Source organism: Anomalospiza imberbis, chromosome 3 (assembly GCF_031753505.1).
Source record: "Anomalospiza imberbis isolate Cuckoo-Finch-1a 21T00152 chromosome 3, ASM3175350v1, whole genome shotgun sequence".
Lineage (NCBI taxonomy): Eukaryota > Metazoa > Chordata > Aves > Passeriformes > Viduidae > Anomalospiza > Anomalospiza imberbis.
Window position 1 is genome coordinate 78,149,462 of NC_089683.1, and position 14,169 is coordinate 78,163,630.

Consider the following 14,169-nt stretch of genomic DNA (forward strand, 5'->3'; position numbering starts at 1 on the left):
ATTATTAACTGATGCTCAGTAAGTTGCAAAATGTAAAACTAATGCCATAATATATATTGGTAAGCTGTAGTGCTGTAGAAACAGCATTACAAAGAATAACTGCAGTCTCAAAAATGTTGTTATGGTTACCTTCGTTTTCCAGCTTGTGGAAAAAATCTAACATGTTACCATAGCATCTGGTAAAAGCTCTTGTGAGAATCCATATTTGCTTAAAATCACTATTCAGTAACAGGCTCTTTTTATCCCTAGGGCAACAGCAGAGAAGCCAATGGATTTACACCAGGTACAAATTATTCTTATCACCCTTTCCTCTGTGGAGGGTTCCTATGGATAAGTCATGACTAAATACTACAAAATATGGGATTTAATGGGCGGCCCTTCTCTGAAGGCAAAGCACGCTCTGTTAACACAAACACAATGCTTCAAAAGGTTGCAAAGGGACAGAAGGCCTCCTCTTACCAGTTCCAACAACAGGGCATGGGAAGATTTCACAGTTATCACCCCAACCAGCACCCAAGGTACAGCAGCATTCCTGTTTGGTTACATTGGATGTAAGCACGTTGTCACAGAAATTAGCATCATTGAGATTGTAGTAGCACTCCTTCTTTCCATCTTCCTGTCGATCAGCCTCTATTGGCATTTCTAAGGTAGAAAAGAAAACATAAACCACACAAGATGACATATGAAATAAGTCACTTTTCCAGGAGGTCAAAAGAGCGGAGAAGAAAATGGTTAAGTACAAATTTTAGTTTAACTTTTTGACATTAGAAAGATTGATAGAAGTCGATGACTTCCCTTTGGCTTTTTCAGACCTCTTCTCCAACTTGGCCATAAAAGGATTCCTTCAGTTTGCACTTCTATCATTTTCAAGCAATGCATGAAGTACCTGCTCTCATGTTCTGCTACTAATTGACATGGCCAGTTTTTGACATGATGCTCTTCATATATGAATCCAAAAGCTCTTTGCAGAGGTAAGCAAATGCTACAATCTCATTTTTTCAGATAAAGGAGCCAAGGCATGACCTGAAAACACTCAATTTTCAAAAGATTGAGTATTTACAGCCCCTTTTAATTTCACTGTGAAAAAGCATGCTCCACATTTGAATACAATGCCCTTTATGATTTTTGCAAAAGTAACTTACTGACTTCATGGTAAGCAGAGGAATATAATACAGCTGTCAAGTTAACTGACTCTTGTGTTTTACTTTAAAATAGGAATCCAGCCAAGAAGGCAGATTTATTGCCTTAAGCACTGAGTGGGTCCTCTCACAATATTTATATGGACTGGAGGCAAAATAGTCTGTCCCATAGATCCAATAAATACTCTATTACTATAATAGTCAAAGACCTTTTGAAAGCAAAACACTCCTAAAATACACCAAGAAGCGATTTTGAAAAGAAATACCTATTTAAAGCTTCTGTGTTTGCAGAACTCTGTCTACCTAATATTTCACTTCACAAAAATTATCATCAAGGGCTCGGAAGTGGGAACTACCACATAAAATTGTTATTCACACTTGACCAATATGAACAACTTTTCACAGGTCATCAGTAAAGCCACCAAGTTTAAAATTACGTATACTCACATTTATCAATCAAACTCAAAACTTTATTCAGGAATTTGAGATAGATAAATCTTGAGGTGACTAGTTAATTTCTTTTTTATCTAGGGAAATTCTTTATGCTTAGTACGTAACAAATGTTTAACTCACAAAAAGTATTTTAAAATTATTGCATGCTGGCTGATTTCTCACTCTTTGAGATTTGACTGATTTTTACCCAGGCTTTTGCACAATAAGGTAAGCATGAGATATGTCTCAAGAAACACAGTTATTGAGGCAGGAATCAGAACCTCTATTTTACAGAGTGGCAGAGCATTTCAAGATGCTACTGCAACAAATGTTGGCTCCATGGTGTAGCAGGACAACTGTAATAGAGTTGTTACCAGAGACATGGTGGGATGACTCGCACAACTGGAGCACTGCAATGAACGGCTGTAAATTCTTGAGAAGGGATAGGCAAGGAAAGAGAGGCGGTGGAGTAGCCCTGTGTGTTAGGGAGTGTCTCAGTTGTGTGGAGTTGAACAATGAGGATGTTAGGGTTGAGTGTTTATGAGTAAGACTCAGGGGAAAAGCAGAAGAAATATTCTAAAAGCAGTTGGGATAAGTCTTGTGATCCCTGGCCCTTACTGTTGTGGCAGACTTCAGCATACCAGTTGTCTGCTAGAAAATACAACACAGAGAGGAAACAGTCTAGGAGATTCCTGGAGTGCATGGAAGAGAACTTCCTGACGTATCTGGTGAGGAAGCCAGCCAGGGGAGGTGCCCCACAGGAGTTGCTGTTTGTGAACAGAGAAGGACTGGCGGGTGATGTGATGGTCAGAGGCTGTCTTGGGAAAAGCAATCAAGAAATGATAGTAATTGTGATTCTTTGGAAGTGAGGAGGGGTGCTACCAGATCTGCCACCTTGGACTTCCAGAGGGCAGACTTTCACCTCTTTAGGAGACTGGTTGAGAGACTCCCTAAGGCAGCAGTCCTGAAGGGCAAAAGAGTCTGGGAGGGCTGGATGCACTTTAGGAAGAAAATCTTAAAGGTGCAGGAACAGGCCATCCCCATGTGCCAAAAGATGGGAGCCATGATCTCAAGAGGGAAGATGATCAGCCTGCCTGAACAGAGAGCTTTGGCAGGAACTTGGGGAAAAAAAAGTGAATCACTTTTGAAACAAGAGGCAAGCAACTCTGGTGTGGGTTTTAAGATCTCACTTAAGAAGTGTTTGTGAAGTGGGAGCTTGAAGATAGTGATGTCTAACAAATGCTGAAGGAATTAAATAAACTCCAGCTCTTCCTATTTCAATCCTATTATCACTGCCCACCCACATTTCCCAAGGCAGATGGAACACGGAAACTTTACTGGGCATGCAAATATTAGATCCATTTGGAGAAAAGCAGATATAAAAATGTCAGCATGGATTGCCTATTATTGAACTTCAATAGTATGAACATGTGTAATAGTTCTTTTGGTTTCTAATTAGACACAGACAATTGGATTTACTTCTATTTTCCTCAGAAAAGTGACTTCAGTTTTGGGAGGCTGAGGGGCTGGCAGACACCTCCATTCAAATTAAGTATAATGTTGCCACCTACAAGGCTTTGCAGTTTTGCCAATATAACTAAATTGTACATTAAAGGATACACCCAGCTGGCTGCTGATTTCAGCTTTGTTAATTTAGCCTGTGGTCAACCCTCATCTGATAATTACAATTTTCCATAATGTGTTGAATTTCATCAATTGAGGTGGTTTTGTGGTATCAGTTGCTATCCAATAGGAACTATATTAAGACTATCACGTCACAGAAATGCAGCTGAACTAAATCTGCCATTCCAAGGTGAGAGAGCAGTACTTCAGTTACCAATTTATACATTTTCCTTGGCCATTTGCCATCTGTCTAACTGAATTAAAGCCAAATCTTCATAAGAAGAGAAAGCATGGCTGTTTTCATGCTGTTTATCAGAGAAAGAACATCAGAAGCTGCCCTGGGAGGAAGGGGAGACAGTCTCATCATGTCCTTGTTTATTCCCATTTTACACATGATGCGTTGGTTTCTACTTCCATTATATCTTCAGCAGCTTAAATGGCTGTTTACACAGCTGTGAGTAAGGGTTAGTCAAGAAGGTGTCATGAATGTTTGGAAAGCAAATGAGACACAAATCTTTTCTTATTATTTTTAAACTAAGACCAGTCTATGTCTACAAGCTTATAATTTCTCTGTCATAGATTATTAACTATTTAGTAAACAGGCTGTTTCTGAAAGTGATTTCACTAGGTATGTTGACAAAATATGACAGAAAATGAATGCTTATTTTTTGTATCATTGTTTCCTTTTTTTTTTTTTTTTAGAAAATGTAAAATATCTCTATACCTAAGGCATGCTGGTAAAGGAAAACAATTTTACCACATTTTTGATATAACTGTTCTATTAACAGCCTATGAGAGAAATTCTGTATAGTTGCTGCTGAATTGGATTCTGAAGTATTTCTTAGAAGCAGATTTATATACCTTAGCATAGCCTTAATCCTACAATATGTTTGATGCATAATCATACATCAGTAATATAGGATTCAGTAGATAATATAGATTAGCATATGCTTAGACTTCAGCATACACTGAAATATTTGCCTAAATAGTGTTCTGTTAACAACTGTGATCTGAAAAAACCAAACCATAGAACGAACAGGATCTTAAATACTGCAACTGTGTACCAACAACACTTACAGATGCAATCAGAAAACTGGTTGCAAAAATGAAAAATAGTCATTATAGCTTTGTGACTTCTAAAAACTCAGCAAAGACTCAGATGACTCTGAGCAAACAGCTCTAGTAACAATTCTCACTTTCAGAATCTGATTTTCAAGAATACAATAAAAATATATTGTTATGTGCCTATTGTTAGGGTGTTTAGATTTCTCAGCTGGCTCCACACGTGACAAGCATGTACAGTGCATATAAATATACATGCATATATACAATTCAGGGATTAGTGCAGGTGATGTACATGTAAAACTTACAGCTAAGACTTCATCCACAGACAACTGAAATTCACTGAACAATTAGAAAGCCCATAATGTTTAGGAAATTCAGAATCTGTACTCATGCACCAAATTTCTAGCCTTAAGGAACCTTTTGGATCAAATTTATTAACTACTATTTGGCAGCCTCAAATTTTTTGTGCTGGTGGTTGGTTAGATTGCACGGGGGATTGATTTTGTTTCAATATTTATCAGTCTAGAAGGGACTTATGGTTTTGGACACCAAAACCAGGATTTTGACTTATAAATTCCATCAATTACTGTTAAATATATTGCCATAAATAACTGGCTGTATTTCATGTAGTCAGGAGAAAGCAACATCTAAATTAGCTATAGGTATCTAAGTGGGCCTAGGTACCTTAGTGGAGATCTCCATGGCGATGCTGTGCCTGATGCCCCCCAGGACAGGGTTGGCCCTCCTGGCTGCCAGAGCACTGCTGAGTCATGTTCAAATTGCCATCAACCAGGATCTCCAGGTCCCTTGCTATGGCACTGCTCTCCAGCATCTCATTCCCCAGCCTGTCCATACCTCCAGGGCTGTCCCATCCCAGGTACAGAATCCGACACTTTCCCATGTTGAACTTCATACAGCTGGTGATTGCCCAGCCCTCCGGTTTGTGGAGGTCTCTCTGCAGGTCCTCCCTGCCCTTGAGGGAGTCAACAGCCTCTCCCAGTTCTGTATCCTCTGTGAACTTGCTCTGTATCCCTTCCAGTCCTGTGTCCAAGTCATTTATGAAGATGTCGAAGATCACAGGGCTGAGAATGGAGCCCAGTGGAACCCCCCTAGTGACAGGTCCCCAGTCTGATGTCACCCCATTCACTGTAACCCTTTGTGCCTGACCTGTGAATCAGTTGCTCACCCATCCCATGATGTTTTTATCCAGCTGTGTGCTGGACATTTTGACCAGAAAGATCCTGTGAGAGACAGTATCCAAAGCTTTACTGACATGAAAAAGATCACATCAACTGGCTTCCCTTGATCAGCTAGGTGGGTTACCTTGTCATAACAGGGAATCAGGTTTGATAAGCAGGACTTTCTTCTAATGACAACATGCCAGCTGTGACAAATGATCATGTTGTTTTTCAATATTTCCCAGAATAATCTTCTCCATAACCTTATCAGACACTGAAGTGAGACTGAAGTGACAGACCTGTAGCTGGCAGGACCCTCCTTGCCCTTTTTGAAAATCAGGATGTTTGCCATTTTCCAGTGAGCTGGGATCTCTCCATATTCCAAAGACTGCTCAAAAATGATTGAGAGAAGCCTCACAATGACCTAGTAGGGTCTTTGAATACTCTTGGGTCAAGCCCATTAGGTCACAGAGGCTTACAGGGATCCAGATGGAGCAGCAGATCCTGCACAAGTTCAGGGTCAGTTTATCATTCTCACAGCCATGGTCCTCCAGCTCAGATCAACAGGACCCCCTTAGCTTGTGTTGAAGACAGAGGCAAAGAACGCATTAAATATCTCTACCTTGTCTGTATCCTTGTGAGGTGACCATCCTCATCCTGTAATGGGCCCATGTAATTTCTGTGCTGCCTTTCTCTATTAGTGTATTTAAACCTCCCTCCTTTTTATTGTTCCCCACAGTAATAGCCAGCTTCAACTCCAGTTGAGCTTTGGTCACACAAATTTTCTCCCAACAGTGGTGAGCAGCATCTCTCTATTCTTCTCATGTTATCTGACCTTCCTTTCACTGGACATATACCTTCTTTTTTTGTCTTAACTCCAAAACAAGACCTCTGCTCAGCCAAGCTGGTCTTCTGCCTCGCCTTCTTGACTTTCCCCATTTTGGAATTGCCTGCTCCTGTGCTCCTAGGCAGTGGCGCTTAAAAAGTAAACAGCACTGAATGGACCTCAACACCTTCAAAAGCACTTTCTCAGGGCACCTGGCTAACTAGCTCCCTGAGAAGCCTGAAGTCTGCTATCCTCATGTCTTCAGAACTGAAGCTGGCAGTTTCCTCTTGTCACCAGATTTTAAACCTGATTGCTTCGTGGTCCCTGTATGTAAGACAGACATCATCACTTCAGTCACAAAACCCTCCTTAATAATTAAGGAACAAATCAAAAAGGGCATCCTTCCTAGTTGGCTCCCTTAGCACCTGTACCATGAAGTTAGCATCGTGTTTGAGCAATCTTCTGGATCTGTTTGTGCTAGCTGTTTGTTGTTCCTAGTTAACATCTGGCAAGTTGAAGTTGCCCCAAAGGACAAAGGAAGTTGATTGGAGGCTTCCATTAGTTCCTCAAAGAAAAATTCATTAGTGTCATTGTCCTGGCTAGGTGGTTTATAGTAGACTCTCATGATGACATCCATGTTATTTATTTGTCCCTTTATCCTTACCCGGAGACTTTAAACCGTACCGTTGCCATCGTAAGCTCCATACATTCCAGCCACCTCCCTGCCTCACCTGGCTTGCCTGAAGAGCCTGTAAACATCCAATGTGGCACTCCAGGCATAGTTTCATCCCACCAGGTTTCCCTTATGCCAATGATGTTGTATCTCTGCAAGCATTGGTATTGAAACATTTCAAGTTTTGGCATGCCACCGCAAATCATACTTGTTATAATCATCAAATATTCACTGCCCATTTTAGCTCCTGGATTCAATGTTATGAGACCTGTTAGTAGCATATTAGTCTATGTTAGTAGTTCAAATGCATACTACAACATGCAACAGTTAAAACCACAATTATACTCAAACTTATTATTTATTACTATTATTGATTATTACTCAAAATGCATCGAGCTTGGCACTTGCTAGAAATTAATCACAAATAGCTGTATATAGTTTGTTAAAAGAATAAATGAGAAGACTTCAATCCAAAGCAAGCATTTTTTCTCTCAGGTACAAAGATGTATAGAACAGCAGATTTTCATCTCCTACAGAATAAAGTTATTTCCTCCTTTATCTTTTCTTACTTCTGAAACATTTCCTACATTTTATGAATGGCAGGGCAGAGAAGAGGGGAATGAGACAATCAAAGCCTTGCACAATTTTTTGCACTTTTTTGGGTTTTTTGACTGGAAAGTGACAATAGGGGCTTAAATTCCTGGTACATACACTGGGAGGATTGTTTCAAGGCACAGCTAACAACAGACAAATCTCCAGCAAGTGGAATCTAAATAAAAGGAAATCTTGAGAGCCCTAAGGGCAAGTAAAGAAAAGTGTGAACACACAGCACTCCACAAATCCAACAGCCTTTAACCACATGGAAGAAAAGTCCCAAATTAAAGTAACATTTGAACAAATGTCACCTATTTGCACTTCATAGAAGGGGGACAAACACTTCTTTATGCACAAAAATAAAGAATGAGAAATAAACAAGAGCTGGGTGAACCAGCCTGAACTACAGATATCTGCAACAGCATAACACAGATTAAGTTCTTCCTTTCTGCCTTTTAAGTTCTGCCTTTCATAAGCATAGTGCAAACTAATGCTGACAGATGATGTCCATATGCACCACAGGAACTCTGGAAGCACCACGCCTGACTTGAGTATGTGGCTTGTCAAAGCTGGAGAGGATGTGTGGCTATTCCAGCATTCTTTGCAGCAAGAAAAGTTTGTAAGAAGAACTAACAACAGTCTTTTCTCCTTTTACTTTGGAAGAAAAGAGAGTAAGATCTCTGTTCCAAGTACAGCCATTTTGCCTTACTCTAGTCCAAGACCATATGATGTGAAGTACTTCTCATTAGCTCCTTGTGGTTTCCTATGAGAGATCTTGATGACCTTATCAGAGAAGAGACAAAGGTAAAGCATGTGTTTTGTTAAAGCCTGATGAATCCTGGAGGGGAAGGAAGAACAGTTACTCTCCAGACTGATCGCAGCAAAGCTGTGCTCACTGCTGATAGCATCACGGAATTAGTACTGACAGTAGAGTATTCATCTGTTGACAGTACAATCGGTCATACTGTGTTCTTCATCCCCTTCCTCCCCACAGCAATGTTAGGGTATGCCCTCAAATGTCCCTTGGATGTGAGTTCCTTTTACATGACTCAGGTCTTGAGCTAATTTTTTAGTTCTGGTTTTGTTTCATCATCTAGCTGAACTCTCCTGAGTACTGCCTCTTCACAGGCCCAAAACATTCATCAATCAGCTGTTAATGATATTTCACAGGCAACTTCTTGAGTGCTGCTGAGTGCTACATTCAGCGATCTAAATATTTGTGACAATTAGGTCATGGATATTTCAACCCTCTTTACAAGTCTGAAAGATCACGAGTGATAGGAGAAAATAGCCATAGTCTGGAAGCTGTAAAGTTAGCATTCTGGCAAAAAAGCCAATTCCTCTAAGACTTTCTGGAAGCTACATCAGCCTGCAGTGTAAGAAAACAAGGAAAATATACCAGGATTTGCATTCCAGAGGGGAAAACAACTGTGCAAGTAAATCCTGTCATTTCTTGCAATCTGTTCATCCTCTTGTGGGTTTGTTCCTTTCTCCAAACTGGATCAGTGTAGAAATGTGAAGGCAGCTTTAAGAGTTCTAAACTAATTTTCAATTAGTGTATTTCCAGTAGTATTTTCAACACCCAAAACACTTTATAAGAAAAGCTCAAAAATCCAGTACAATGGACTAGTAGGAAAAACAGGAGTGAACCAGGCAAGGACACTTCAAGAGAGACTGACAACAGAGGTAGATTGACACCAATGTAGTGGTTTGAGTTTTTGCTTTCCCAACAACCCTCTCCTAGGACTAACGTTAATTCTAAATAATGATAATAAGAGAATATTATTGTGCTGATTTTGGCTGGTACAGAGTTCTTCACAGTGGCTGGTATGGGTTTGGTTTTTGAATTTGTGCTGAACACAGGGTTGATAATATAGGGCTTTTGTTATTGCTGAGCAGGGCTTACAGAGAGCCAAAGCTTTTTCTGCTTTTTGTTCTGCCACACTGGCGATGAAGCTGGGGGTGCATGGGAGGTTGGGAGGAGACACAGCCAGGACAGGTGACCCAAACTCACCAAAAGGATATTCCAGACTTAATGACATCATGCTCAGTATATAAAATGATGAGAAGAAGGAGGAAGAGGGAGGATGTTTGGAGTGATGGCTTTTGTCTTCCCAAGTCACTGTTATGTGTGATGGGGCCCTGCTCTCCTGGAGATGGCTGATCACCTGCCTGTCCATGGGAAGTAGTCAATTAATTCCTTGATTTGCTTTGCTTGTGTGTGTGGCATTTGCTTTCCCTATTAATCTGTCTTTATCTCAACCCATGAGCTTTCTAGGGGAGTGAGTAAGTTGCTGCTTGGGGCTTGGTTGCCATCTGGGGTGAAACCACAACAACTAAATATAACTCCTGGTTTTAATAATATGCTCCCTTAAACATTGTCCAAGCATACTAATGAGTGTTTGAAAAAGTTTGGACAAAAACCAAAATCACTCAGGTCATAGACTTGATTCCATATCAGATTTCAATGTTACAGTACAGTCAGTGAGACTGTTTACTCCTACCTGTAGTAATTGCTCAATATTACTGCCAAGTTTGTTGATGTATAACATTTAGAAGGTGTTTCTACTGTATTTTCACTGCTAATGATTCACTGCTAACATAGTCCATCCTAGAAAATCTCCCTCTCACGCACGCACTTTCAAGACAATGATGAAGTTTTAAATTTTTCTGCTGTAGTTAAAGCAACACCAATACTTGAAGCAGGTTTGCCTTTCCAATGGCTCTGTGTGCAGTTGAAATCATACCAAGCATGCAAAAATCTGCTGGCGTTTTACCTGGTGAGGTACGGAAGCGACACTGTCCGGTCATTGGATCGTACTCCTGGTTTTCATCAGAGCACAGACACAGGAAAGAACCATCAACATTTTCACAGAGGGCTTCGCCACATACTCCACTCAGCATTTCACATTCATTCACATCTGGGGAAAAAATCCAAAACATAAATCAATTGAGACCCACCCCCGACTGTTCTTTATCTGCTGTATCTGTGCCAATATTATCTGCCAGATTACAGATGTGATCTCTGGAGAAGGATTAAAAATTCTCTAATACCTAAGTGGATTCCTAAACAAGTAGTAAGTCCTTTGAAATAAAGACCCCTGAAAGTCACAGCACAGTTTATAGACTATTCATGTTGATTAGGTGCTGACTGTACGCCAGAACACAGTTTTTTTTGGTGTTTCTCTTTATTAAATACTTGCTTTTCTGTGTATTCTCTTACTGGGATTTAAGACTTGGAGTAATTGAATTTCTTTTCTTATCTTTATTACCAAACTTTCACTAAACTCAAGGAGCAAAATGAACAGGTTTTGGTGAGATTCAGACTGTACTACAAAAAAGATAATTTCCTCTCCAAAATACCATTTTTCTTGTAAACAACCACCAAACAGAGAATTCCCCAGCCCCACTGCCACCATATGTCTATGCATGGACTCATGGGCTGCTCTGGGACCCACAGAAGTTGTGCCCAGGTCACCCAGGGACCCCCGCTGAACACTGAAAAATTCCTCCCTCCAAAAAATTCCACATATTTTTAACTTGGATTCCATACGCTGCTAATGAGCCAACCTGAAATGCTTTTTTGACTGATAGAATTGTCTGATGTTTAAACAAGGGTTACCAAATACTACCAAGATCATTTAACTTTACTTTCTTTTTAGTTGCTAATGTTGACATTTGAAAATCTAATGAGAGAATCTCATTTGTAGACAGAAATTATGCTTATTAGTATCAGAAATAGTAATTTCTGTATCACAATTTAGAAATTCCTATAACTGAGTATGGTCTAACTTGTGAAGCAGTATTTCATCGTTTTTACCTCTTGCCTATCAAAATCTAGTTATCTGAATAAATGTTGCTTTTTGTGTGTTTTTATATAAATATGGATTTTAACTTAAGAGTTTGCTCACATTAAAAAAAATGCATTCAGATTTTTCTTTATCTTTTTGCTGGCATACTGTCATAGGGAATAAGTCTTCTTTGGGGAACATTGCCTAGTCAGGAACTAGAGACTTAATCTCTCTTTAAATTGTTTTGGCTGATAACTGGCTTCAAAATTTATAAGAGTATTTTACACTATACAGTATTATACAAGAAAAGAAAAACAAATGCATTATTTTGTGGTTCAGAATTACTTCAGTGTGAATTCAAAATTAAATTTAGTTTCACACCATCCTTTCCTTTCCCTTTTATTTTTTATTTTCTTTGCTTCATTTGTTTTTATCCATGAAAAGTTACTGTATGACAAAATACACCTTGGTATGCAGCAAAGTAAGTGTCTAATGGCATAAAGAATTTTGTAACAAAACTATCTTAATATATTAGAAAATGCATACAAACACTCTGTAAAACCTCTAATTCCTCCACTCTGTTTGGTATTTCATTTAGGTCTCTGTTACTGGTAAATGTGTTTCATCCTGAGTCTGGCTTGAAGAAATTGCTCAATGAATACCTCTCCTTGATCTGATATTAATTTTATGTTACTAACTTGTGCTGCCTCAAGTGGTTCTCCAGCCATCGCTATTAACAACAGATCTGGAAACCTATTAGTCACAAAAGAAATGTGCAGTATTTACACACCTTCAAAAATCCCACATAATTTCAGGGTGATGGGTGTCTTTCCTGGAGCTGGAAGCTAATGTTAAAATCTGTTTAAACACCATATGCCTAGGGAAGTGCCATCTAATTCAGCCTGGCTGTGCCACATTCCAGATGTTATTGCCTGCAGGAGGTAGTGCAGGGTCCTGGTTACTCAGCTAAGAGACTAAACAGATGTAGCACTTAAATAGGCTAAGATATTAAATTAATGTTATTATATTTGTGAATGGTTCTGACACACACAAACAGGGAGGTTTCTTGGGTTTTTTAAAAGAAATAAAATAAGTGGTTCAGCTTATGTGCTGTTGTCTTCCATTTGTCCTAATAACAAATTTTCATTAAATAGGTACAAAGTAAAGTTTCCATCTGGCACAAAGTTCAGTGAGTAAAGAGGAGCTCAACCCTATTTTACTAGTAAGTGGCATAACTTTAATAAAAAATGTCAGAAAACAAAAATGTGAAATTCATTCTGTTGGAATGCTGTTTTTGCTCCCTTGAACTTTGCAGCAGTGACTACTAGCACCCATGAGCTCACCTGTACATCCTTGCCCATCCTGTGTGTCCTGGTACCCTTGGTAGCAGAGGCAGCGGTAGGAGCCATCCATGTTTTCACAGAACCCGTGGGTGCCACACACTGTGCCATTTGTACATTCATCCACATCTGCAAGGAAGAATTTTAACATCAGACAGGCTGTGTGACAGCCAAAGGCAGACACTCAAAAAGAGTGCAGAACACCCACAGATGGGCCATTTTGTAAACAGATGCACCTATGTCTCAACACATTGGGAAGGAACACACAAAAATTAATATAAGCACACAAACAATTTTAGAAATTGCTTCAGTGTTAGCTTTGCCGTAAGTATGCTAGCAATGGTCAACTGCCTCCACCCATCTGTTTCACCAAACCTGCTAACCACAATATGATGTTACATACCACAGACTAAGGCAAAGTTTAAATAATTTCTGTGACTGACTTATAGACTCTACCAGTGTAGTATTATATAGTCAACAACATGAGTGAAACTGAACTCACTGTGCCTACAAAAAGAGTTCAAGGGTATAGCTACATCCCCTGTGCAGAAGTGCTGAACAGATTTCATTCTGGCTCTCAGCACACATCACAGTTTCATAGTGTAAGTGGTAAATATCTGTGGAGTGAGCCTTCTGTCTGAAGTCCTGTAAATCTACACATACAAGTCATACAAGTCGTCTAACTCAGGTATACAAAGTAATTCCAATGCTGGAATGTTTTCTGTACTGGCCTTTTCATTTGTAGTTGCAGTTTTGGTTTGCTGGCCTTACAAGTAAGTCACTTGCATGTGTTAGTTTGTTCTTTGACTCAGCTGCCTATCAAATTATAATGAAGTAGAGCTGCTTGTGGCAGACTGTGGTTTATTTTTGTAAGTGTATTACAAGTGCTAGGAATGCATTATTTTTATCTCACTCAAAGTAAGACCTAAACCCAAAACCCTGGCTATATGTGGTCATTAAAGATGTCATGAGGTGCTTTTCAAGAGGAAGAACATTAGCTGAAACTGTAAACCTCCCAGGGTATTAGGAATAGTACCTTCTGCCTTCTAAAAACCTAGATAAGTCAGCAAAGATGCACTGCATTCTTATCCTGACAGTAGTCACCGTGCAAGGACTTTTTCACTTTTAAATGGTGTTTTATGCTCAGCTGAAAGGGAACTCTTGGTCTTTGAACCATGTGGTCACAGTCCCCCAAGAAACCAAAATTTGAGTAGCATTTCATTACCATCCACACCTGTTACCTCTTTTGCCGCCCTCTTGCAACCCAAATGCTCAAATTCATCCGTACAAGCTTTGCATGCCTCAGGGAGTGGTGTTTTTGGGATCCTGAAAACCAGCTTTTCCTGTGTGCTGTGGTGGGGTCTGAACAGGTTTGGAATCGCACGTAGACTTTTAAGGCCAGAAGAGTCTATCCAGAACCTCTTAAAAAGGCTTAAAAACCTGTCTCTGGCAATTTCTGTACTAATGGAACAAACTGTGAAATTTGAACATTTTTCTCAGAAAGGCAT

General features: G+C 39.6%; 1 protein-coding gene across 8 annotated transcripts in view; it reads right to left on the bottom strand.

Moving 5' to 3' along the window:
* Positions 1 to 14,169, bottom strand: part of LTBP1 (latent transforming growth factor beta binding protein 1) — a 185,766-nt gene that overhangs the window by 22,716 nt on the left and 148,881 nt on the right. For all 8 annotated transcript variants that reach the window (XM_068185291.1, XM_068185292.1, XM_068185290.1 and 5 more), the window contains 3 exons: positions 12,665 to 12,790; positions 10,308 to 10,451; positions 460 to 642 (listed from right to left, as the gene is read on the bottom strand). In XM_068185291.1, coding sequence (XP_068041392.1) covers positions 460 to 642; positions 10,308 to 10,451; positions 12,665 to 12,790 — 453 coding nt within the window. The remainder of the gene's footprint in view (positions 1 to 459; positions 643 to 10,307; positions 10,452 to 12,664; positions 12,791 to 14,169) is intronic.